Source organism: Suricata suricatta, chromosome 3, assembly GCF_006229205.1.
Source record: "Suricata suricatta isolate VVHF042 chromosome 3, meerkat_22Aug2017_6uvM2_HiC, whole genome shotgun sequence".
Lineage (NCBI taxonomy): Eukaryota > Metazoa > Chordata > Mammalia > Carnivora > Herpestidae > Suricata > Suricata suricatta.
The window spans coordinates 98,409,568-98,433,682 of NC_043702.1; the positions used below are offsets into that span (position 1 = coordinate 98,409,568).

Sequence of the window (24,115 nt, forward strand, 5' to 3'; positions counted from 1 at the left end):
AGGATGTAAAGGAGAATTCCCTGGGTGAATGAGAATTAAGAGATCTGGGTTCTAGTCCCAGCCCCACCACTAACTTGCTGATGTGGGGCAGGTCTCTTTGCTCTGTGGGTCTCAGTTTGGTCATCTGTAAAATAAGGGAATTGGACCAGAGCATAATGAAGCCGCCCTTCCGAGGCACAATGAAGTCTTTCATTTTCCCCACTGCTTATTCCTGATATACCCTGGGGGTCCCTCCCAGATTAAAAGGTTAAGCCCAGACACCTGTTGATTTCTCCGGCCACCTCAGGGTTACTGCAAACACTTTAGAGGGCATTGGGAAAGGTCATAAGGAGGAAGCTGATGCCTCTCCCATCCCTGGGCACTTTATAACAACATACCTAGAGGCTTTGTGTGGTCTTCAGTGTCCCTGGTGGCATTCCCCCAAATCGGGAATTCAGATTAAGGAGCAGGTACTGTTGTTCTAGCGTATTCCAATACGAGCACTGCCACTGATGAGTGTGGCCCCAGGGTTCCACAGGAGCTGGGAATAAGAGTGTCACATTCCACCCTTCCAAACTTACTGCTGCTGGAATGTCACAGAACTGCCAGAAAGATGGGTGCCTTCCGAGTGTCAACACTCCCATTAGCTCTGAGCGAGGGTTTTTCGTGGAGTCCAACAGGAGAGGGCTATCGGAAGGCAAGGTCACTGGCTATCAGGAAGGACTTGCCCAGGACAGAGAATGGAGACTCAGAATTGGGTCGTCAAGCACTTTTCCTAGGAGGTTTCTTGGGTCAGAGGCCTTGAGGCCAGTTGCAATGCTGGGAGGAAGAGATGGTTCTGGAATCGGCACCCCCTCCCTACTCCTTCTACCCAGCCTGAGCACAGCCACTGTCTCCCTCACAAATCCCAGCGAGAGAGACGCTGGCTTCCCAGGAGTTTCTGTAGGAAGGGAAAACAAGCCACCCACTCTGCCTTTCTCTTTTCTCTTCCAGCTCCTCCCCGGACTGGGTTTTCGGAGCCGGGTACTCCCAGGAGGAGCAGACTTCAGGGAGCCAAATCCCACAAGAGAGGGAGGGAGCTGCGAACGCTCCCACCGCGGAGCCAGAAGCTCCAGCCAGAACTTTCCGAGGTTTTTTCCCTTCTGCAGTCCGGTGTGTGTGTGTGTGTGTGTGTGTGTGTGTGTGTGTGTGTGTGAGAGAGAGAGAGAGAGAGAGAGAGAGAGAGAGAGAGAGAGAGAGAAAATGTCAAGGCTTTGGGGCAGACGGATGTGGGTTCCAATCGCCTTTTCCTGGGGCAAGATTTTTGGTCTCCGAGAGCCTCAGTTTCCTAGTCCTTAAAGAGAGGGTGACCCTATCAGCCAAGGAAGACAATTGCAAAGCTTCGGGGAACTGTCGAGGCAGAGAGCCCGGCACACTTAGGCGCTGCCAGGGGGCGCCGCCAGCGTTTCCGTCCAAGCGCAGCCTGGAGAAAGGGGGGACTGGGGGGCCGCGGGGGGGGTTCTCTTAGAGGTGCCTTCACCTTACTCACTTGGTGTTTTTCTTCTGGGAGAGGAGCTATCTGGAGAGGAGCTGATGAAGCTGATCCTCGCTAGGGGCGTGGTGTTAGAGTTCCTGCTCCTTCGAGGAAGATCGGGGGTCCCCTCCACCCGCTCCTCTCTGGGGATCCGCGGAGACGCACTGTACTCACGGTGTCCGCGGCGCAGGCGAGCAGCAGCAGCGACGGCCACAGCAGCGGGCGGGGACGCATGGTGCCCTCGCTCTCCCCGGCGGGAGCCTCGACGGCCACCCGCCAGAGCGCACCCCCGGCACGGGTGGGGGGATGCTTAGCGCCCTCCGCAGGGTCCCACGCCCGGGCCGGCAGCCGCGGCCGGAGGAGCCATGGCAGGGCCACCCACGCCGCGGCGAACCCCGGGACTGCAGCTCCTCGGAAGAGGTGGGAGCGCTCTAAGCCGCCCAGCCCATTGATAAGGACGCCGCTCCGCCGGCGCGCGCTCCTCCACCCAGCCCCGACTGGCAGGGAGCCGGCACGCCGGCTGCAGGGATGGGGGCGGAGGGAGGGCGCGCGGGGCCTGCAGCCGGCTCCCGCAGGCTCAGCCCGTGGGGGTGGGGGGGACGGGTGAGGCAGGGAGAGGACACGCCGGCTTGGCCTTCAACGCTGCGCCCCACCCCCGTCCCTGAGTCCGGAAAGAGCATTCTCCAAGGTCTCGAAGTTCTGAGGCTGCCACCTGGTTGAGTCTCGAAGCAAAGGAGACCCACCTTTGTGGTGGGTGCGGGGGGGGCGGTGGGGGAGGCAAAGAGCTCATGCCAGGACCCTGCGGACACAGCACAGTGGTTGCGCTGTAAATGCCTTTTGCCTCTGGGTGGGACAGCTATTTGGCACTTTATTTCTGATTTTCACTTAGGGTTTCTTCCTTATTAAAAATGTACACGCCCATCCCAGGAAATTTCATGCCCATGGGCGTCATGCCACTGGGAAGTTTGGGTGATCAGGTGAGACCCAGGGGGACCCTGTGGTACACCCAGACATTTGGGGGGGACGGTGCTGAAGATGGACAGCCTGGAGGCTTTCTGGTGTCTCCCAGAAGCTATGTAAGCACGGCCAGTATTCCCAGTAGCCTGCTCAACTGGAGTCTGAGTGCCCAGACCACCTGGAGGCTGGCTTTTAGCCTCTTGGTACCAGGAATCCTCAAATGACTTTTCTAGATTCAAATTTTTCTTTCTCTACTCTGGTGCCCCCTCCTTTCCTCTTGGCTTGAATTCCTTGAATTCTCCCCAACCCCCTTAGCATATTATGCCTATTTGACAGAGAAGGAAGGGCATTGACGACCCAGGAGACTCAATGCTGGGCTCCTGTGACTCCGAAGCACACATGGGACAGCTTGGGTCTACACTTCCATAGTTAACCCTCATTTTCTGTGACTGACCTCTCGTCAGATTGCTAAATGTTTACTTATTTTTTGAGAGAGAGAGAGATAGAGAGGGAGCAGGAGCCAGGGGAGAGCAGAGAGAGAGGGAGACACAGAATCTGAAGAAGGTGCCAGGCTCTGAGCTGTCAGCACAGAGCCCGACGTGGGGCTCAAACCCATGAACCATGAGATCATGACCTGAGCCGAAGCCAGATGCAACCAACTGAGCCACCCAGACACCCTGCTAACCTGCTCTTTAAATTTTTTTTAATGTCTTTATTTTATTTTGAGAGACAGAGCAGAGAGTGAGCAGGGGAGGGGCAGAGAAAGAGGGAGACGCAGAATCTGAGCAGGCTCCAGGCTCTGAGCTGTCAGCACAGAGCCCGATGCGGGGCTCAAACCCACAGACTGTGAGATCATGACCTGAGCCGAAGTAGGACACTTAACCAACTGAGCCACCCAGGCGCCCCTAACCTGCTCTTTAAATAACATATTCTAGCCCTTAGCAGGCTTCCCTACCTGAAGAGGCTATTGATAAAGGTAAGGTTGGTAAGTTACAGCAGAAATAAAAGAGAAAAAAATGTTTTCAGCTCTCAGGTCTACACTCAATGCTCTGTATATATCAGCCTAAAGTATACATGAACAGGAACTCATTTTTAAAGAACAGTTGCCAAAGAAACACTCACCCAAAGACCCAGGGAAATACGTGCAAGGATGTTTGTGGAAGCACTATTAAAGGACCAGAGAACAGGACATAATGTATGTGGAAAGGGAACATTTAGCCCTACCTTGATATTTCTTTCCTCTGGGAGTGCAGCCATGAGTATAATCCTCCTGACCTTTCTCTACCTCCTCAATAACACCCTCCCCCTAACACACATGCACACGCATGCATGCACACACACACACACGCACACACAGGTGGGGAGAGCTCTACGTGATTCGCAGGTTTGGGATAAGGACTGGCATGAGCTTCTGCCCTCCCCAACCCCACGCTCCTCTTCCTTTGACAGAACCCCTACTTGCAGAGAGCCTGTAACTGGATTGTCCTAGCCAGGCTGTCATTGCAGGTGAACTCTACCTGTGTGATCCAGTACCGCCAGAGACAGGGTGGCGATCTACGTAATTCTGCAGTTCAGAGCTAGAAAATCCGCTTGCCCTTAAGTATAAACCAAATTCGCCAAGACCAGCTTTATTACCCATGAAAGTGATATTTGGCCTCATTTGTCTTCCATTTTTTAAAGTTTATTTATTTATTTTGAGAGAAAGAAAGCACAAGCTGGGGATAGGGGCAGATTGAGAGGAAAAGAGAATCCCAAGCAGGCTCTGCACTGTCAGCGTTGAACTCACAAACCCACAAGATCATGACCTGAGCTGAAATCAAAAGTCCAACGCTAAACTACCTGAGCCACCCAGGCGCCTCTGGCCTCATCTGTCTTCATCTTAATTCTCAAATGGTTCAAGATTCCGGGTGGAAAGAAGGTTGCTTCCTGGGCCTTGGAAACCTCAACTCCCTAAATGTGCATCAGAAAGTGCATGCCGTAAGGACTTGCTGTTCTTATGGATTAGACTTCTATGTTGCTTGAAGATTTTCCATAACCGCTGTATGCATGTTTTTCTGATGGGAAAAAAGGTCAAGAAAACAGTACACAAAAACGGAATCTGTGCTCTATACAAGAGCCTCATGATTTTCAGTAACAAAGCAGAACAACATTTGTTCTGGGCAATTTTTCTTCTCTTAAGTGGGAGGCTGCATCTCTGAGCGTTGAGAAAAGAGTTTTAAAGTGCTCCGTGAGAAGCCCATTTACAAGCCACGGATCCAGTTAGTGGCTTTGCAATGCCTGTCTGAGAAAACAACTCCATGCAGAAGTGGAGGGAAGAGGAGGCAGAAGAACAGTGTATTTAGTACCTGGTGTGTGCGAGAGAACCTTTAAGGAATTTGGGATGTGTCGTGTAGCCAATCCTCCACGACTATATGAGGGATATTTACTTAGGTTGATTGATAGGATGACAGCTTGAGGCTTAGGGAAGGTAAGCATCACCTCCAATAATACAGCTAACAAGGGAAGGAGGTTGGGGGTGGGGGCAAGATTTAACCCCAGGACTGAGCACAAAGCCTTTGCCCTATGCCCTGCACTAAGGTTCCTCTCCATCATGAAGATGACTTCCTGGGGCACCCCAGTGGCTCAGCTGGTTGAGTGGTTGAGCGTTGGACATGGTGTGTGAGTTCCAACCCCACGTAGGACTCACTGCTGTCAAGCTTGTCAGCACAGAGCCTGCTTCCTATCCTTGGCCTCTTCTCTCTGCCCCTGCCCCCTGGTGCTCTCCCCCAAATAAATAAATACTTTTAAAAAGATGATGTCCTTACTGTGCTTTTGCATGTATCATCTCATTTGACCCTCAAAACCCCCTGGGGTGGGCAGGCCCAGTCATCATGATCTGGCAGGAGGGGGAGAACCCTTTGCTCAAATGGTTTCACTGAAGAGAATTCAACAAAAGGACCTCTAAAGGAGAGAGGTGCGGACAAGCTTAAGGTAGCCAATGAAGGACAGTGAGGTGTCAGGGACCAGCGACAGTGGGCCAAAAGGATGGCAGAGACTCTCGCTCCTTGACGAAACTTGAGCTCAGCTCCTCAGAGCCTCTTTCTCAAGGAGCACTTGACCTTGATGCCCTCTGCCTATAGGCTGTCCCAGCCCAGTCTCAGCAAGAGTCTGGCCATCCTCAGTTTAGTGAGAATCCCTGCAACTCTTGGTGGCTGATCAAACTTGGTATCTGATCAAGTTCCTCATCCTGGCCCAGAAGCTGACAAGAACTGTCCTAGCCTAACCATGGAGTGATGCAGCCACTGGCAAAACCGTGGCCCCGGCAAATGGGTCAGATAAGTACCCTGACCTCTCCCCCTGCCACCCCCACTCTCCTGGAGATATTTTTCATTGGCTGAACATGATCCAATGCCCAAGACAAGCAGACAGACGAGAGACAGAAACTATTCATATAGTCTATGTGCTGGATGGGAAAAGTAGAAAATGGGTTTGGGCGGGATGAGGCAAAGGAGAATAACCCTGATGAGGGAGCAAAGGCAAGCTGAGGGTAACACACAAGCTAACGCCCCCACCCCCACCAGCCCCTCCAGGTGGGCTATGGGTGACATTGCTCAGGCACTCCTGGCTGCCCAAAGACAAAGGAAAGTGATAAATAAATGGTTAACTGACAGAGATCACAGGCTTGCCGGAATTGAGTCTCCATCAGTTTGCAACTGTCTTGATAATTTACAAGAAAAAAAGGCAATCTTCAGAAACTGATAGAACTCAATTTCCTGGAGCCTTAACATCACCCTCCCTTTGATAGGACAAAAAAAATCTTACATGATCAGTCACCCCTCACAACCCAAGTGCAGCTCTTTCTGCCCACGGGTTCTGTCCCCATGCTTTGCTTTAATAAAACCACCTTTTTGGACCAAAGATACCTCGGGAATTCTTTCTTGGCCAATCGGCTCCAAACCCCAGCACTCCAAACCACATCAACCCCACTTGGAAATACCGTTATACCCATCTAAAGGATGAAGAAGCAGATATGATGAGCCTGTAGCTCAAAATCACACAGTTCGGAGGTAGGCTTGCTGGTACTGAAACTATGGATTTTTTTTCTTCACACAGAGTGGTCTCAGCGACAGGCAGCTTCAGGTAGTGGCTTAGGACTCCAAAGGTGTGCATCCTGAGCAAGACCAGGCTGACACTGTATTGTAATTGATGAGCCAGACCTGGAAAGCGTGCAGTGTTACTTCTGTTGCTTTTTATTGTCCTTGTTACCAATTTTCACAATCATTAACTCAGGAAAGGAACAAATGAGCCCTGGCATCCTGCTAGGGCCGTTTGTCCTGGTGGGATCCTGAAGGGGCTGGAAAGCCCAGCCCCTGTCTGAGTTTGCCAACACTTTTGCTGAACAAACTCAGGTAGACTTGTGGCAAGACAAGCCAATAACTCCAGAGACTAGGACTTGGAAAGAGAAAGGAAAAGGAATTTATTCTGGGTGCCAGCAGCAGGGGGAGGTGGTAAACCTAAGCCTTAATGACCAACCTCTTTGCCTGAAAGATGGACACTAGAGCTTTATAGAGAGACATTGGGGTGTGTGTAGAATATAGGCAGAAAGCATGTGGTCATGGGTGGGGGTCAGTATGTGCTCAGCACAGGATCACAGGAGGGAAAGGGGATATGTGGGGTGGTCTTCTAGGCATTCTGTTGCTCTGGTCTGGTGGTTGGAATGTTCCAGTTATTGCAAAATGTCTTTGTCAAAGCCTCATGAAAGTGTGATAAGAAATAAGAACACTGGATTTAGCAGAGTTAAGGGGTCTTGTCTATTTCTGGTCATAACCGTTGCATTCTGTAGTTGAGCAAGAGGATTCACTCTTTTCTTTCTTTCTTCTTCTTCTTTTTTTTTTTAATGCTTATTTACTTTTGAGAGAGAGAGAGAGAAAGAGACAGAGAGAGCAGGGGGAGGGTCTGAGAGAGAGAGGGAGACACAGAATCTAAAGCCGGCTCCAGGCTCTATGCCGTCAGCACAGAGTCCCCATGCGGGGCTCAAACTCAGAAATGACAGGGTCATGACCTGAGCCAAAGTCAGACGCTTAACTGACTGAGCCACCCAGGTGCCCCAAGAGGGCTCACTCTTGACATCCAGACAACCACAAAAGCATGCCCAGGTTCAAGGGAAGGCACATAGACTCAACCTCTTTATGGAAGAGTAAGAAGATTCTGGAAGAATGTGTGAGACCATAATTACCATTATGGTGACTGTAGGGAAATACCATACTATTCACCCTTTAAACTTCATTACAGCCCCCATAAGAGGAGTTCTCTTTGATTCTGATGAATTCTGTATCTTGATTCTAACCCTTTTCTCCTAGAACCCCTGCAGGTAGAATGGGGCATACATACCTAAGTCATGATTACCTCGAACACTGGAAGTTCATGTTCTCATAACAGTAATTCAGAAATTACCTGGGGCGCCTAGGTGGCTCAGCCAGGTAAGCGTCTGACTTCGGCTCAGGTCATGATCTCACAGTTTGTGAGTTCGAGCCTCCTGTCATGCTCTGCACTGACTCAAAGCCTGGACCTGCTTCGGATTCTGTGTCGCCCTCTCTCTCTGCCCCTCTGGCAGCTCTGTCTCTCTCTCTTTCTTTCCCTCAAAAATAAATAAGATTAAACAAGTAAAAAAAATAATAATAAAGAAGATACCTTGAGGATGGAAGACCCTGCATTTGGTTCTAGGTAACTCATTCTCCATTGACTTCACTCAGATATTCTTATCACCCCAGTGAGGCAGAATGTAAGGGTAAGTACTGAAGGGTACCAAACATGTGTGAGGATTTTTTTAGTGTTTATTTAATTATTTTTGAGAAAGAGAGAAAAAGAGAGAGAAGGGCAGAGAATCCCAAGCAGACTCCCCACGGTCAGAGCACAGCCCAGCGCTGGGCTTGAACTCAGGAACCCAGAGCCAAAATCGAGAGTTGCACAGGCTTAAATGACTGAGCCACCCAGGTGCCCCAGTCTAAGGGTTATTTTGAGCCAAAAGCAACTGAGAACTAGCAGCTACGGGAAAAGCTCTTTACCCCACCTCCATTACCTAAAAATAAAGTACAAATATGCTTTTTTGTAAAGGAAATTTCCATTTGTAAAAATGTCTCCAGACCTGGAAAAGAGCTCTGCCCCAAGATAACTCATGTCACCTAAAAGACTCTTATCCACATAACTAGATAAACCTTATTTACCATACAATTTCTCCTCTCCTCTTCCCACACTTGCCTCCCCAGCCCAGACGCCCCCAAGCATTCCTGTGTTTAGCCTAAAATGGCATATACCCTTCAATCATCTGACCACCTTCCTGAATCTCCCTTCCTCGAGAAACCCCAGCTCATCTGCTTTTGCTCTTGTTAATCTGACTTTTATCAGATTGATTAGCAATCTTCAGCCCTTGAATCTGGGAAGGCAGGGTGTAAAAGATTTTTCCTCCCCTACAATACAATCCCCCCACAATTAAATTTAGGTAGTTCCCTGCAGCCTAAAGTGTAAGAGATCTTTTCTCCTGTCCCATATCTTAGCATCTCCTTTAGAAAACTTATAATCAGAAGTCTCCATCTCTTAGAGACATATGTAAATCTTTTTAAAAGCGAAATAAGCCTATTATTGCCAGTTTTGCATCCCAGAAATGCCTTTCTTGAAGGCCATGGATACACCTCCGTGAAATGTGGACATCAAGGCCTGATGGTGTCCCAGCTTCCTGTCACTGTGGAGGTTGGCTCAGGCATTTGGTTCCAAATTATAATTTCCTGCTTGTCAAAAAGATATGAGGAGTTTTATTGTTCCTTTGGAAATAGACAATTAACTTGTGTGTAAGGACCTGTATCTGCCTGGCCTCTATGTAAGGGTAGGATTTCTTATTTGTCTTTGGCATCTGTTTTGGGATTGTCAGTGATGTGCATTACAGCCTGGTCTAATGCTTAATAATAAAACCGATTCATTCTTTTCTTCATTTTGGGGAGAGGGTTCACCTGGTTGGCTAGAGATTTTATTTTATTTTTTATTTTTTTAATTTTTAAAAAAGTTTATTTATTTTAGAGAGACAGAGTGTAAGTGGGGGAGGGGGAGAGAGAGGGAGACCCAGAATCTGAACCAGGCTCCAGGCTCTGAGCTGTCAGCACAGAGCCTGACGCTGGGCCCAAATTCACAAACGGTGAGATCATGACCCCGAGCTAAAGTTGGATGCTTAACCAACTGAGCCACCCAGGCGCCCCTAGAGATTTTATTTTAAATGACTTCTCCAAGAACAAATGACATTGGGGTTTTTTGTTTTGTTTTGTTGTTCTGTTTCATTTCTTTGCATTTTCCCAAAAGCAATACATACTTGTTGGAGAACTAATTAAGTACATTCATTTGATGAGTAGTCATTGAGCACCTACTCTGTTCCAGAGTGACAGAGGCCTGGGCAAATTGCATGTGGCAACCTCCTCCCTGTGCACGGAGCCTGTAAGACTCAGTCACTACCCCTCCCGAGAGGTCCAGCAGGATGATGGAGCTGGTGTCAAGACCTGAGAGGCTTGAGGAACCACACAGCTCACAAACCTGGTGGTCAGCTGGAGTGAGCGACTCCATAATGCACAGCGGATGATGTTGTAAACTGTGACACATTCCATGGGAACATGCTTTGAGGGACCAAACCAAGCCTTGTGGGTAATGCATGAGTTTGAACCATATCAGTCACCGTTCCTGCAGGTAAAATATCTTTGAATATTGATAACTTTATAAGGTTCGATCTAACTGACATCTTTGTGTCTGGTCAGCCTCTAATCCCTCTTCTTGTATAAGGATCTCCCTTCCCCTCCCCTACTCTCAGACCTTGTGGCTTGGTGGGACTTTCACTAACAGCTGCCTAGAGGTGAGCATATGACCCAGACCAGGGCAAGGAGAGGCACCACCACCAACTAACCACAGTGACTGGATTTAGGGATGGGCTCATTGATGGGGTTTTGGTGTGGTGAGGGTCTGGAGTGAGGGCCAGGAAAAAATTCTTGAGATGTCTTTGGTGCAAGAAGGTGATTTTGTTAAAGCATGGGGAAGAGACCCGTGGGCAGAAAGAGCTGCACTGGGGTCAGGAGGAGTGACTGGTTATATACTACGAAGCTGGGGAGGTAAAGTCAAAAGGGAGGCTCCCAGAGGGGCTTTGGTATTTTAAAGAGGACTCCAAAATACCTGAGGCCTTGCTGTTGTCAAGGTAGGGTTGTTTCTCCTCTAGAAAGGCATTAATGTTAGGACAGGACAGTAAAGAGTTCCTGGAGAAATGTTATACTCTGTATTTGCCTCAAATATTTGTCAACAGGCTGCAGGTTATGAGGAAACTTCATTTTCCCTGCCATTTCCTTCTCGTCCTCCATCACTGTGGAGGGGTGATGCTGGGGCTCCAGGAAACCTACAGGTTTCTGGAGATTAGACTATTGATAAGATTGCTTTTTTTCTTGTCATTTACTAAGACATTGGTAAACTGATTGAAGACTCATGTCCTGTATGACTGTGATCTCTATCAGTTAACCATTTGTTTCTTTCCTTTCCATTGTTCGTTGGTAGCCAAGAGTGCTGGACGTGGGGGTCCGGGGTGGTTTGTAGGGTTCCAGCTTGCCTCATGCTCCCTCACCTTCATGACTGATGCTGGGCCGATAAGAGTGACCCCACCAAAACCTCGGCATGAGCGCTAGACTCAAGCTAGGAGCAAGATGGTGGCACTCCCATTTCATGAAGCCATCTTGGCTGGAAATGAAGCCAGCTCAGAGTGGAGAACCCAGAGACAAAGAAAGACAAAATCCTAACACCATCCTCTGACACCTAGAGCCAACTATGACTAAACTTTTCTTGATAGAAGATAGAAGATAGATAGATACATTTTTAACCTTTTTTTTTAAAACTTTTGAATCCATTCTGTCACTCATCCATTTCTGTCACCTGTCACAATCGCCCCTGGTATACACTTGCGGAAGGCTCCCTGGGAAAGTGACATGTGAGCAGGAGGCCCTGGTTTGGGGTAAGGGATGAGGAGAGCGTGGCAAAGAGTGAGAAGCTGACTGTCCCTGGAGGCCCGGGTTTAAAGCCTTCACCAAGTGAGCACACCGACGACCTGAACTTGCTCTGCCCCATCAGCTGCTCAATAAACCAAACAAAGAGGTCTGTCCCCTCTTGAATGTGAGCTTTTCTGGAGCCGAGCTAATGTATTATTGATGAGCCATAAATAATGGAGCAAGCATGATTTCCCATTCAGTGCCGGAGTACAAAGGTAGAACCCTGACATTTTAATGAGGTTTTTATGGTTCAGGCTCACTGTTTACAATCTGGAAATGTGGGCTGGCTTTCTCAGGAAAACAGTTTTTCCTTTACTTTTCTTATTTTCCTCCTCCATTTGTCAGCATCCTTTTAAATATTTATATGAAATATTCTCATTAAACAGATCAAATAAAAGAAAGCAAATAAAACCAAGTCTGAAAGACAATGTTGCTAGTGTTCCCGAGGCCTTATCTTCTCTGCATGGAGCTAAGAAGGATGAGGGACACCCCGACCTCCCAGGGGCTCCCCACATTTCGGCCTGATTAGGCAATTTGGCTTGGCAAACAGAAAAAATGCTGGCAGCAAACAAACCTCGATTCAAATCCTGACTTTGTCATCCACTGGCCATGTGATCTGGGGCAGTTACTTTAAGCCTCCAGGCCTCAACTTCCTCATCTGTGTGATGGGCCAGAGAATACCAATCTTTCAGCAGTATGAGGTTGGAAAAAAAATCAGTGCAATTAAAGCATCTGGCTATACAAGTTAAGATGCATTTGGCTGAAGATTCTAGACAAACCAGCTCAAACTGCCTGATGTAGCAATAAGGCTGCGTACTGGTTCATGTCACAGAGAGTGGAGAGAGAGAGTGTCCTTCGGGGTGGATGGATGCATAGTTCGGGCTCTGTTTGCACATGATTCTCTTGCCCCTTCCTCCTCTGAGTTGCATAAGCTCAGCCGGTAGCAGGATGGCTCCAGCAGTTCTGAACCGTCCCATCCATGGTCAATGGCAGAGGGACAGAGAATGTGGTCCCCTCCTAGTGAGGGAGCAGAAGGCAAGCTGATGGGCTGCACACACCTGCCACCACCCCCCCCCCCCCCCCCCCCCCCCCCCCCGTGGGATGTGTGTGACATTCCTCAGGCACGCCAAGCTGTGCAAGGACAAAGGAAAGGAAAAAAAAAAAACCAAATGGTAACCCCATTGAGATCACAGTCACACAGGACATGGGTTTCCATCAGTTTGCAAATATCTTAGTAAATGACAAGAAAATGCAATGTATCCATAGCCTAATCTGCAGAAACCTATAGACTCCGTTTCCTGGAGCCCCAACATCACCCCTCCATCGTGATGGAGGACGAGAAGGAAATGGCAGGGAAAATGTAGTTTCCTCATAACCTGCAGCCCGTTGACAAATACTTGAGGCAAATACAGAGCGTAAAGTTTCTCCAGGAACCCCCTACCGTCCTAAAGTTAATGCCTTCCTAGAGGAGAAACAACCTGAGCCTGACAATAGCAAGCCCTCAGGTAATTTCAGGGTCCTCGTTAGCATATCAAAGCCCCTCTGGACACCTCTCTTTTGTGTTACCTCCCCAACTCCACAGTATATAACCAGTCACTCCTCCTGACCCCAGTGCAGCTCTTTCTGCCCACGGGTCCTGTCCGCGTGCTTTAACAAAATCACCTTCTTGCACCAAAGACGTCTTCAAGAATGTTTTCTTAGCCGTGGGTTCCGGACAAGTCCACCATCATTCCCAAAACCTCATCACTCTTAAGATGTTGACACTTTTCCATTGAGAGGCGGAGTCTGTTCGGGAAGAAACATTTACTCTGCTTGCTGAGGTCCTTCTAGCTGGACGAAGAATCAAATGGACATGAGACAGATTAAAAGGAGAAAATAAAATTTAATGACCTACATTCAGGAAATCCAGGCAGACAAGACATTCCAAAGACAGGCAAAATCGGTTATGTATGTCATTCTGAACTAAGGAGGAGGCAGGGAAGGGGTCTGGGACTTCAAAGGAAAGAAAAGCAATTCACAGGAAGATGAAAAAGAAAAAATGTTTGCTGGGCCCCTCAGAAACAGGGGGGCATGGCAGACTTTGATCAAGCAGGCCTTGCTGGGTCCCTCCCTGTCTGCCTACCTAGTTCATAGTATAAGGTACTTGTGTTTGGTGATAGCTCCTTTCCTGGAGCAATTCCATTATCTACATTCTTTTCAGGCAGCTGAGGGGGAGATAACTTTTCTTGAATCTTCTGGGTGTTGATTACTTTTTATTTATTTATGTTTTTAAATATTTATTTATTTTGAGAGAGAGAGTGCGCATGGTGCACAAGCAGGGGAGGGGCAGAGGGAGAGAGAGAAAGAGAGAGAGAATCCCAAGCAGGCTCTGGGTTGCCAATGCAGAGTCTAACTTGGGGCTCAATCTCACAAATAGTGAGATAATGACCTGAGCTGAAATCAAGAGCAGGACACTTAACCCACTGAGCCACCCAAGTGCCCCTTGATTGCTTAAAAATTTTTTTAAATATTTATTTATTTTTGAGAGAGACAGAGAATCCGAAGCAGGCTCCAGGCTCTGAGCTCTCAGCACAGAGCCCAACATGGGGCGTAAACTCATGAACTGTGAGATCATGACCTGAGTGGAAGTCAGGCACTTAACCCACTGAGCCACCCAGGCACCCCTGGGGGATCTTATTTATATCCAGGTTCTGATTCAGTAGGTCTGGGTGACCTGAAATGAATGTTTAGAAATCACTGTATGTCCGAACAGTTTCAGTTGGAAGAAGGAGATCATGGTATGTGGGCACCAGACAAGCAGAGGTGAGATGATGTCATGCAGGTCCAGAATCTTCTTCCTGTCTTCTTGCTCTGCTAATCCTCCTCATCAGCTTCACCTTCATGCCCATGCCCTCCTGACCCTTGATGGCTGCTGCATTTCCAAGGAATCACTTCTGAATACTACAATGTCCAGAAAGAGAAAGATACTGCATTTATGAAAGATTATCTATTTATGTATTTTCCAGGGGTCCCCCAGAAGCCTTTCCCTAATGTCTCTGTGGCCAGAATTAGGTTCCATACTCAACAGTAAATCAGCCGTGGGCAAGAGGACAGAGGGTTCGGTGACCGGCATCTACTGCTGGAAGTGGGGGCCTGGGGATCAGGGGCTGGGGAGAAGCCTGAGCAAAGCTGGAAGGTGGGAGTGGACACGGAGCAATGTCCACTACACTATTATATGCACTTTCGTGAATTGTGCAGAGACCGACATAGTCTATCTATATCCATATCCATATATCTATGTTTATGCCTATCTTTTTGCATAAAATAGGGAATTCGCCAAATTTACCTAAGACAAAAAGTTAAACAAATGACAAAGTGTTAGCGAAGACCCATTAGCAACTAGCAATTGGGAACAAGCATTTGATGATTTAAGTTGGAGTGGAGAGGTCTGGGGCTGTGGGAAACACAGTACTTCTTCTAAAGTCTACAACTTGGTTGGGGCAGCAAAACAGAAAGAACTAAAACAACCTACTGTACAAGCAGATAGATTTTTTCTTAATCCACTTGGCCAACAGTTACTGGGTAATCACCATAAACAAAGGCCTGTGTCAAGGGCTGTGGGAGATCCGAAGATAAGGCACAGTCCCCTCCTGATAAGAATTTCACAGTTTAAGACACACAAGTAATAACGGGTGCAACATATAAAAAGTAAGTGCCAGTAAAGATGATAGAAAAAGGGTATGGAACTCAGAAGAAGGAAACAGTCCTGGTTCAGAGAGCTTTGCAGAGGGTAGAAGATATGCCATCTCTGGCACCAGGCTTGAAAGATGGGCAGATTTTTAATCAGTGATGATGACAGAGGGGAGGAGGGATTGGAAAATAGGAAGATGGGAAAAGTGAATATTCCCAGTGTGTGTGTGTGTGTGTGTGTGTGTGTGTGTGTTGGGGAGAGGGGAATCACACAGAACACAACAAGTGATGTAAGTGTGGGAAAGGCAGATATTTCTATTGGATTCTTACTATAATTTCTTATCAATAGGAAGCCATAAATAATATTAAGCAAGTCTCAGGTCATACAATGAAAACACCAGACAAGGACAACTCCTGGGAAGACAGAAGCCCAAGTTGTCTCTGTAAGGAATAGTGTGAGTGAGCAGGGGGTAGAGTAGACAAGGCAGGAAGTGGAGGGGGCGGGAGGGGGCAGGTCCAGGTTCATGGTGTATAACTCCTAAATATTGGTATCAGAACACGAACAGTTTTTTCAGTGAATACGTTGCCACAACAACAAGAAGATATGGAGGGAGAAAATGTTAAAAGACACCTAAAGACATATCAGTCCATTGTAATGTGTGGATTTTATTCCAATTCTGATTCAGACTGGCAACTCTAAACATGACACGTAAGTCATTTGTGGAACAATTGAGTATTGAGTAAGTGAAGATGTTAAATCATTGTAACTTTTTAAGGTACTGGCATTGTGGTTGTGTTTTTTTTTAAGAGTTTTTATCTTTTGGAGGATTTTCTGAAATATTTATGGATGAAATGATGCCTGAGATTTTCTTCAAAATAATTCAAGGAGTAGGGGAAAGGTATAGACGAAACAAAGATTGGGTGCGATTTGATCATTGTTACAGAAGGGTGTTGAAGCTTCATCATATTATTTGCCTACCTACGTATATGTTTGAAATTTACCATAAAAGAAAATGTGAAACAAACCATATTGAAGAATTAAGTGATACCGGTGAATGAAAGTCAGTCGGGAAGCTCCACCCACTGAGCTTGGGAGGCCCCGCCCCTTAGAGGCCAGCAGCTCTCCCGCCATCTGCTCTCGCAGAGTTCCAGGTTATACGTTTTTATACTTTTATGACTTTTCCATTTCCCGTCGGAAATCCATTGCCATCGCACCTCAAAAGTCGCTCTCTCTGTTGTTGCCTAGACCCCACAGACTCGCTTCGAGTCCCCAGAAGTCACCCGCGACCTCCGGACCTCGAACCGCTGCAGCCCGGATCCACACCCCCTCCCTGGGGAGTTTGGTTGAGTCCGGCCGCAGACTCTAGGAGCGCGTCCTTGTTGTCATGGCGACACTGCTAGCTGAAGCTGGCGCAGGCACCGGCCGAAGCCCGCCCAGAACCATCTACGGTGTGAGCGGCCTGGGACCTGGGGCTGGTGGAGGTGGGGAGCTGAGCTGCTGAGGCTTCCTGAACCCCGGGCAGGTGGTCAGAGGAGAGGTCGGACCTAACGGGTTAAGTGAGCAAGTGGGTTGTGCGTGGGTCTGGGGTCGACCCCTACCCCTCCTAGCTGGAGACGGAGTGAAGGGGCGCCGAGGGGAGAGGGCGTTTGGCTCGGTGAGGGGGCCTGCCAGGTAGAGGAGGGGCGAGGAGACCAAGGTAGGGGTGTGTGAACAGAGACAAGTTCATCGTGGAGTAAGCGGAATAAGAGCAACAGAACTCTCCTGAAAACGGCTTGGCCATTGTTCCTGCCTGAACAATTTGAGGGGCCGGGAATTTGAGGGGCCGCGAGGAGAGGGGGCTGGAACGTGAACTTGAGGCCGGTATTGACGGGATGGAAGGGAACCAACCAGGTGAGGCAGAGGCTGTGCTGAGGAGTAGGGAATCTTCAAAGATGCTGGGGGTGGGTAAGAGGAAAGGAGAAGATGATTCGGAAACTTCTTCAGTTTTTTGCTTGATGTTGTGGACTCTGGGCAATCTAAAACTATGAGCCTTCTACAGAAAAAAAAAAAAAGCAAGATCTAGACAGGATTTTACATTCAGTCTCAGAGGCATCACAGAGCAGCGCCCAAAGCTTGCTTGTCCCAGGACCCCAAGTTTAGAGACTTAGCTGTAGAAGACACCAAGATGTGTCGGCTTGCACATGGCAATAACTCATGTACACAGCAATAAATCATTTATACACAATGAGTAGTAGAGGCGGTAGTTGCTAAAGCATGTTGAACGGTGTTGGGGTCAGTGTGGGCTTTATGAAGAGGGTGTAACTTAAAATGAATATTAAAAAGCAAGTCTTACAAAGGGTCAACATGAACCGGGACCCTAGGTCCTGGGACAGAGCCCCTAGGAATGCACCCCTGCTGGTGGTGGAGGAGGTCTATTGGGTACCCCATCCCCTTACCCCAGACAGGTGCCCAGGAAAGCAGCCCAAAAATGCCAGTGTCTTATTAAGTGTCTCCAAATGTTAAAGGGTTTCATGACCACATGGAACTAAGAAACCAATGTGGACAAATCTCAGAAGAGGCCTGATTAACTATTTACTTCAACAGATTCCAGTTTTATTTGACTGTGAGCGCCTTTATTTTTCCCTTCAGGTGCCTTCACTAATAGCCCCAAAGCATCTTGGGACTACCTTTTGGGAAAAACTCTTGAGAATTGAGGGCCACAGAGGGTTTTGGGTAATGGCAGGAGACTGGGTTGTGCTGTGTGACTCAAGATTAATGGGATAGCCCCACGTGGGAATGGCGTGGTGGGCACAGACAGGAGGCCAGAAGGGCCTGGGCCACAGTACACTACATAGTCACAGAGGGACGTTTGTTATGGATTGAGAAAAAAAATGTGCGTGGTTTCTCATACTACTATTGTTTTCTTCCCAGGAAATGACCTTTGGCTCTAAAAAGGAGACTCAATTTTTCATGATAAAATGGCAGTGGTGAAAACCCCCAGCAGAGAACTAAAGAATGCCAAAGAACCATTTCCCACCGTATCTCCCGTCCTTTTGAAGAGCCTTGTGGAGGAGCCTAAGAAAAGAACCGAGGTACCTAATCACCTCCTGGAATCAAGTAAGTTGGGATCCAATCAAGTTAGTTGGATCCCAGAGGATCCAAAGTCCGGAAAGCGCAAAGAAATTTTTGGTGCTGATTTCTTTCTATTGTCTTAATAGGCTTACAATAGGTTTTATCATTAAGAACAATGGTTCTATTTAGGGATGGATCCTTGTGGTGTAAATGAGTCACCTGGTGCTGCTTCCATTTCCTCAAATATCTTACCCGTCTGTCCCCAGGGCCCTGCTCCTCCTCCTCAGCAGGTCTCTAGGACCTTGTAGTGCTCTCCCCGCACTGCCACCGCCGTTCACACCCATGGGTCTCCTTTGTGGAATCCCCGCTGGCCCTGGCGCTATGCTGCTCAGATGCTCTCAGCACTTCCCTTACATCTGGAATAGAGTTGCAGTTCCTTCACTTGGCACTTGGCCCCGTCTGCTGTGGATGTGAACCTACTCACTCAGCCCCGTCCGCCAGGTCCACCAGTGCAGTGCAGCCCTCATCCCCAGCTCCAGCCACACCCTTACTCCCGCTCCTTGCAGACCACAGGCGCCTAATACCTTCTTGCCTTTGTCCCCGCACATCCCTTCCATTCTATGTACGTGGAAAGTCTGCTAGATCCTCAAGCGATGATGTAGAAGGCTAACTGTTTGGCCTACATTCTTCTCACTTAATCTGCACAACATCGACTTTCTGTTTTCATTTTACTGTTGGGGAAGCTGATGATCAGAGAGGGCAAGCGAATTCCCCAAGATGGCACAGCTGAGAATGGGAGGTGGGGTTCAGTCGTGGGAGCCCCATGTCCAGCTTTCTTCCGTCCCACTAGGTTGCTTCCCATTCATCTCTCAAGGCCCATCACAGCTGGTGGAAATGCAGTATTTGGGTGTGGCTCTCTCATTACTGGAGAGCTTACTGAGTGCAGATTAAATATACTCAACTCTTTGTGGGCGTTAACAGAGAAATGCTTATTTTAAACCTATATGTGGCTCTAAAAGCAAAGCAAAATGTTCAGAATTTTTAAAATTTAAAAATAAGGGCACCTGGGTGGCTCAGTGAGGAAGGCTTCTGACTCTCCATTATCTCACAGTCAGTTGTGAGATCAAGCCCCGTGTTTTGCAAGATCAAGCCCTGTGTTGGGCTCCAAGATGAGTGTGGCACTTGTTTGGGATTTCTCTCTCTCTCTCTCTCTCTCTCTCTCTCTGCCCATTCCTTGCGCTCATGTGTGTGTGTTCTCTCTCAAAAATAAATAAATAAACTTGAAAAAATTTTTTCAAATGGGCCACCTGGCTGGCTCAATCAGAAGAGTGTGGGAGTCTTGATCTCAAGGTCGTGAATTTGAGCCCCACCTTGGGTATAGAGATTACTTAAAAAAAATCTTTAAAAACATTACCAAATAATGCTCGTTTCAACACTTAAAAAGTGATCAAATAACTTACGAGATCACCCATCCCCAGAAAGACCGTCCTTCCCCCATTCCAGTCTCTCACTTTGACCCAACACTGATGACAGTGTCAGCTCCCCGGCTGAGGGGCAGGAGCACCGACCATTTTGTACTCATTCAAGAATTATGTTTACAAGAATCGTGGTGGGCTAAGGAGTGGGGGAGGGTGTCTGTGACTCACAGGGTTTGGATATAACCAAAGGCAAAACGTCATCCTTGGTGAGAAATTGGATGGTGCATTCGTATTGAAGGCGGTGGTCTAGTGGTTGGGAGCAGACTTGGGCTTGATTTTTGACTCTCAGCCATGGACAAGTTGGTTAGTCTTGTTGAGTCTCAGCCCCTTCATCTGCACAATGGAAGTAATACGTGCTGCGTGGGGTTGGAGTGAGGATTATAAACAGATGCCTGACATAAGCACTAAAGGCACAGAACAATGGTGTGGTGGGTTCCCAATGCCTCTGACACGTCTCAGCTCCTGCCTGAATAAAGAGCTGGGAAAAGTTGTGTAGGCCTGGACACTTTTTAAAAATATATGTAATTTATTGTAGAGTTGGCTGACATACAGCGTGTACAGTGTGCTCTTGGTTTTGGGGGTAGATTCCTGTGATTCTTCACTTCTGTACCACACCCAGTGCTCGTCCCAACAAGTGCCCTCCTCCATGCCCATCACCCACTTTCCTCTCTCCCCCACTCCCATCAACCCTCGGTTTGTTGTCTGTATTTGTGCCTCTTATGGTTTGCCTCCCTCCCTCTCTGTTTGTAGCTCTTTTTCCGCCTTTGCTTCCCCCATGGTCTTCTGTTAAGTTTCTCAAGATCCACATGAGTGAAAACATATGGTATCTGTCTTTCTCTGCCTGACTTATTTCACTTAGCATAACACCCTCCAGTTCCATCCACATTGCTGCAAATGGCAGGATTTCATTCTTTGTCATTGCCAAGTAGTATTCCATCGTATATATAAACCACATCTTCTTGATCCATTTGTCAGTTGATGGACATTTAGGCTCTTTCCATAATTTGGCTATTGTTGAAAGTGCTGCTATGAACTTTGGGGTACATGTGCCCCTATGTGTCAACACTCCTGTATCCCTTGGGTAAATTCCTAGCAGCGCTTATGTTGGGTCATAGGGGAGTTCTACTGTTAATTTTTGAGGAACCCCCACACTGTTTTCCAGAACAGCTGCACCAGTTTGCATTCCTACCGACAGTGCAAGAGGGTGCACATTTCTCCACATCTTCACCAGCATCTGTTGTTTCCCAAGTTGTTCAGTGTATCCACTCTGCTGGTGTGAGGTAGTGTTTCATTGTGGTTTTGATTTGCATTTCCCTGATGGTGAGTGATGTTGAGTATCTTTTCATGTGTCTGTTGGCCATTTGGGTGTCTTTTGTGGAAAAGGGACACTTTAAAAAAACTTTTTTAAATTTTTTATTTATTTTGAGAGAGAGCTAAAGAGCAAGCAGGGAGGGGCTGAGAGAGAGGGAGAGAGAGAATCCCAAGTAGGCTCTGCAATATTAGCCCAGAGCTCAACATGGAGCTTGAACTCACAAACCATGAGATCATGACCTGAGCCAAAATCAAGAGTTAGACACTTAAGGGACTGAGCTGCCCGGCTGCCCCAACCTGGACACTTTTGTGAGATCAGCTCTTTTAACCTTGTTCTCAAAGAAGAAAAAAAAAAAAGACATTCACATAACCGTAATAACAGTTTGGGACTTTACTGGCCAGATCAATGATTATTCAGAGCTTTCTGATTACTCTATCACATTGTAATTCTATTCAGAGGAAATGAAATAATAACAGTTAAACACACATTAAAAAACTAAGCACTTGGTGTTTTGATATTCATTACATAATAGGTCATCTTGGTGTTGAACGGAGCAGCAAAGGTAAGGTGCGTGCTTTTCACAAGCTCTCATTTTATTATGAAGCCTTGCACAAAATGTGAAGAGCAGATTATTTCAATAAGCAATCAGCAGTACATGTGGATTTGTATTGTGCTGGTAATATCTCCCAAATGATGTGTCAAAATAGGGAGAAGCAGTAAAGTTCATTTGGAATGTGTCGTTAATCTTGCTGACAGCTGTATTCTCTGTCTGAAGCTTTCATTGGCTTAAAATATCCTAAAGAGAGCCCACATTAACATGATCTTTTTTTATTTAATATATTCTGTTATGTTTCATCTCATGATATGCTTATTTACATTGTTTTTATAGAGGTTTATGCAAAACTTCTGAATAATCAGGTCATACAGGCAAAACCTGGCATAGTGCATTTTGGAGGCTATCAAGTAGGAGAACAACATCAACAGATTCTGGTAGGTATTTTTTCAGTGGGATAATTCCTCACAGTAATGAAATGGCATGAATGTTCTGCATTTATATTCCTTGTTCACTTAAAGAGCAGCATAATCTGCAGAAGCGCGAATGTCTGTCGGGCCAGAAAGAGGGGTCTAGGATGAGAAATGTGAAAGTTGCGACAGTGTCCTCAGACAGGCTACTTTCCCCTAGTGAAGGCTCCTCACGGCATTCTTTTCAAGCAGGGGTCATTGCTAACAGGTGTCATTCAAACAGGTGTTCTCAGGGACCAGGACTGTGCTTTATGTCTCCTGTGGTTCAGTTTCGTCCTTACTCTGGCCTCTGTGGAAGTTGTACTATTACCCTCATTCTGTAGATGAGGAAACCAGGATTCCAGAAGGTTAAATAGTTGGCTCAAGAACACATAACTAGTAAGTGATAGAGACCAACTTTGTCTTTTAGGCTGCCTTCCTCTAACCCAGCACATGCTTGCTCCAAGCCTACACCACCAGGGAAAGGAGCATCCCTTTCCTAAGAGGCTCCTGTGAGGGTTCTGTTTCACCTGCTTGGGTCTGATGCCCATGCCTGAATGAGCTATTCTGGCCAGAGAGATCCTAGCCGAGTCTGGTGGCAAGGGTCCGCTCCACTGGACAGGCTCCAAGAAGGACAGTTGAAAGGATGGACATCAATCCACAGAGCTTTGTGGGTCCCCTTCATTGACTGCATGTTCAGACTGGGGTGGGCTCTGGGCAGCTACAGAACTCCTAAGTTCTGTGCTTCCAGAGAGCTGAACATTTAAGTCAGCTCTGTGACCTCGATGACCTCACATCAGTCCCCAAAAGTCACACTGAGCAGGACATCTCAGAACTACTCCCACTGGGCTCTGGACCTGTGCCCCACTGGCCTCTCCGCATGGGTTGGGGGTGGGGCAGAGGCGGGCTCTCCTCACAAGGGCCTTCTGAGACTCTGACTTTGTACACGGTGTCCCCCTCTGGCTCCATCACTAGATACCCCAAGAGTCTCTACTTTTAGATGTAATGCATTCTTAGGAGCCATGTCTTAGAGTGGATCATTTTGAGAAAGGATTCCAACTATTGCGTTGCATTGTTCAGAGCAAGGAGAAGGAGACAAATGGCAAAGCTGTTTGGAAGTGAAGTTAGGTTTCTGTCAGGCAGTCCCCAACAAACAGAATGCCATGTCCATGAGTCCTTGTGCCTTGAAGTGGGTAGAGAGAATGAATACAGAGAGCAGTCTGTTAGGTGCCAAGGGTTTCCCCTCAAGAAAAGGGTTAGAATTTATTTATTTATTTAATTAAAAAAATTTTTTGACATTGTATTTATTTTTGAGAGACAGAGAGAAACAGAGTGTGAAAGAGACACAGAATCTGAAGCAAGCTCCAGGCTCTGAGCTAGTGGTCAGCACAGAGCCTGATGCGGGGTTCAAACCCATGAACCATGAGATCATGACCTGAGCCAAAGTCAGACGCTTAACTGACTACGCTACCCAGGGGCCCCTAGAATTTAAAATGGTGAATAAGAAATCTCCCCATCAACTCATGAGACACATTTCTGAGAACACAGCGTCAAAGTCCAACCTTACTTTTCCCGGTATTAGTTTTGCTGCCTCAACGGTGGTAGGGTAGAATTAGAACAGTTATCTTTCATAGTTGCTCATTGTTTATCTTCCATAATGAATGAGCAATTCGCTCCCCATCCGCCAGCCCCTCACTCTTCTTATTCCCTCACCCAGTCTACCTCTACCCCAGCTGACCACTAACTTGCTTTCCGTTGGCAGAGATTTAACTACTCTGGACATTTCATATAAGTGGGATCATGTAACATGTAGTCTTGTGGGACTGGCATCTGTCATTTGGCCTCACATTTCCCAGGCTCATCCAGTTTGCATCTATCGGTAGTTCCTTCCTTTCTGTGACTGAATCCTATTGCATTGTATGGCTACACCATGTTTTGTTCATCAGATAGACATCTGAGTTTCAGCTTTGAGCCTACTATGAATAGCACTGTTAGGGATGCTTGTGTGTGTGTTTTTGCGTGGACATATTTTCAATTCTCTTGGATATATACCCGGGACAAGAATTCTTGGGTCATATGGTATGTTAGTTTTCTGTGCCTGCTGTCACAAATAAC

The 24,115-nt window shown here is 47.3% G+C and overlaps 2 protein-coding genes across 4 annotated transcripts in view; one reads left to right on the forward strand and one right to left on the reverse strand.

Moving 5' to 3' along the window:
• SCTR (secretin receptor) overlaps positions 1–1,862 on the reverse strand; it is a 67,803-nt gene extending 65,941 nt beyond the window's left edge. For 2 of the 3 annotated variants that reach the window (XM_029934708.1, XM_029934706.1), the window contains exon 1: positions 1,658–1,862. In XM_029934708.1, coding sequence (XP_029790568.1) covers positions 1,658–1,726 — 69 coding nt within the window. In that variant the 5' untranslated portion in view covers positions 1,727–1,862. The remainder of the gene's footprint in view (positions 1–1,657) is intronic. The other variant, XM_029934707.1, reaches the window with a different exon arrangement.
• Positions 1,863–16,678: 14,816 nt separating this feature from the next.
• Positions 16,679–24,115, forward strand: part of CFAP221 (cilia and flagella associated protein 221) — a 100,714-nt gene continuing 93,277 nt past the window's right edge. The window contains exons 1-3 of the mRNA XM_029933328.1: positions 16,679–16,694; positions 18,068–18,253; positions 21,888–21,988. Of these exons, the coding sequence (XP_029789188.1) occupies positions 18,115–18,253; positions 21,888–21,988 (240 nt within the window). The 5' untranslated portion in view covers positions 16,679–16,694; positions 18,068–18,114. The remainder of the gene's footprint in view (positions 16,695–18,067; positions 18,254–21,887; positions 21,989–24,115) is intronic.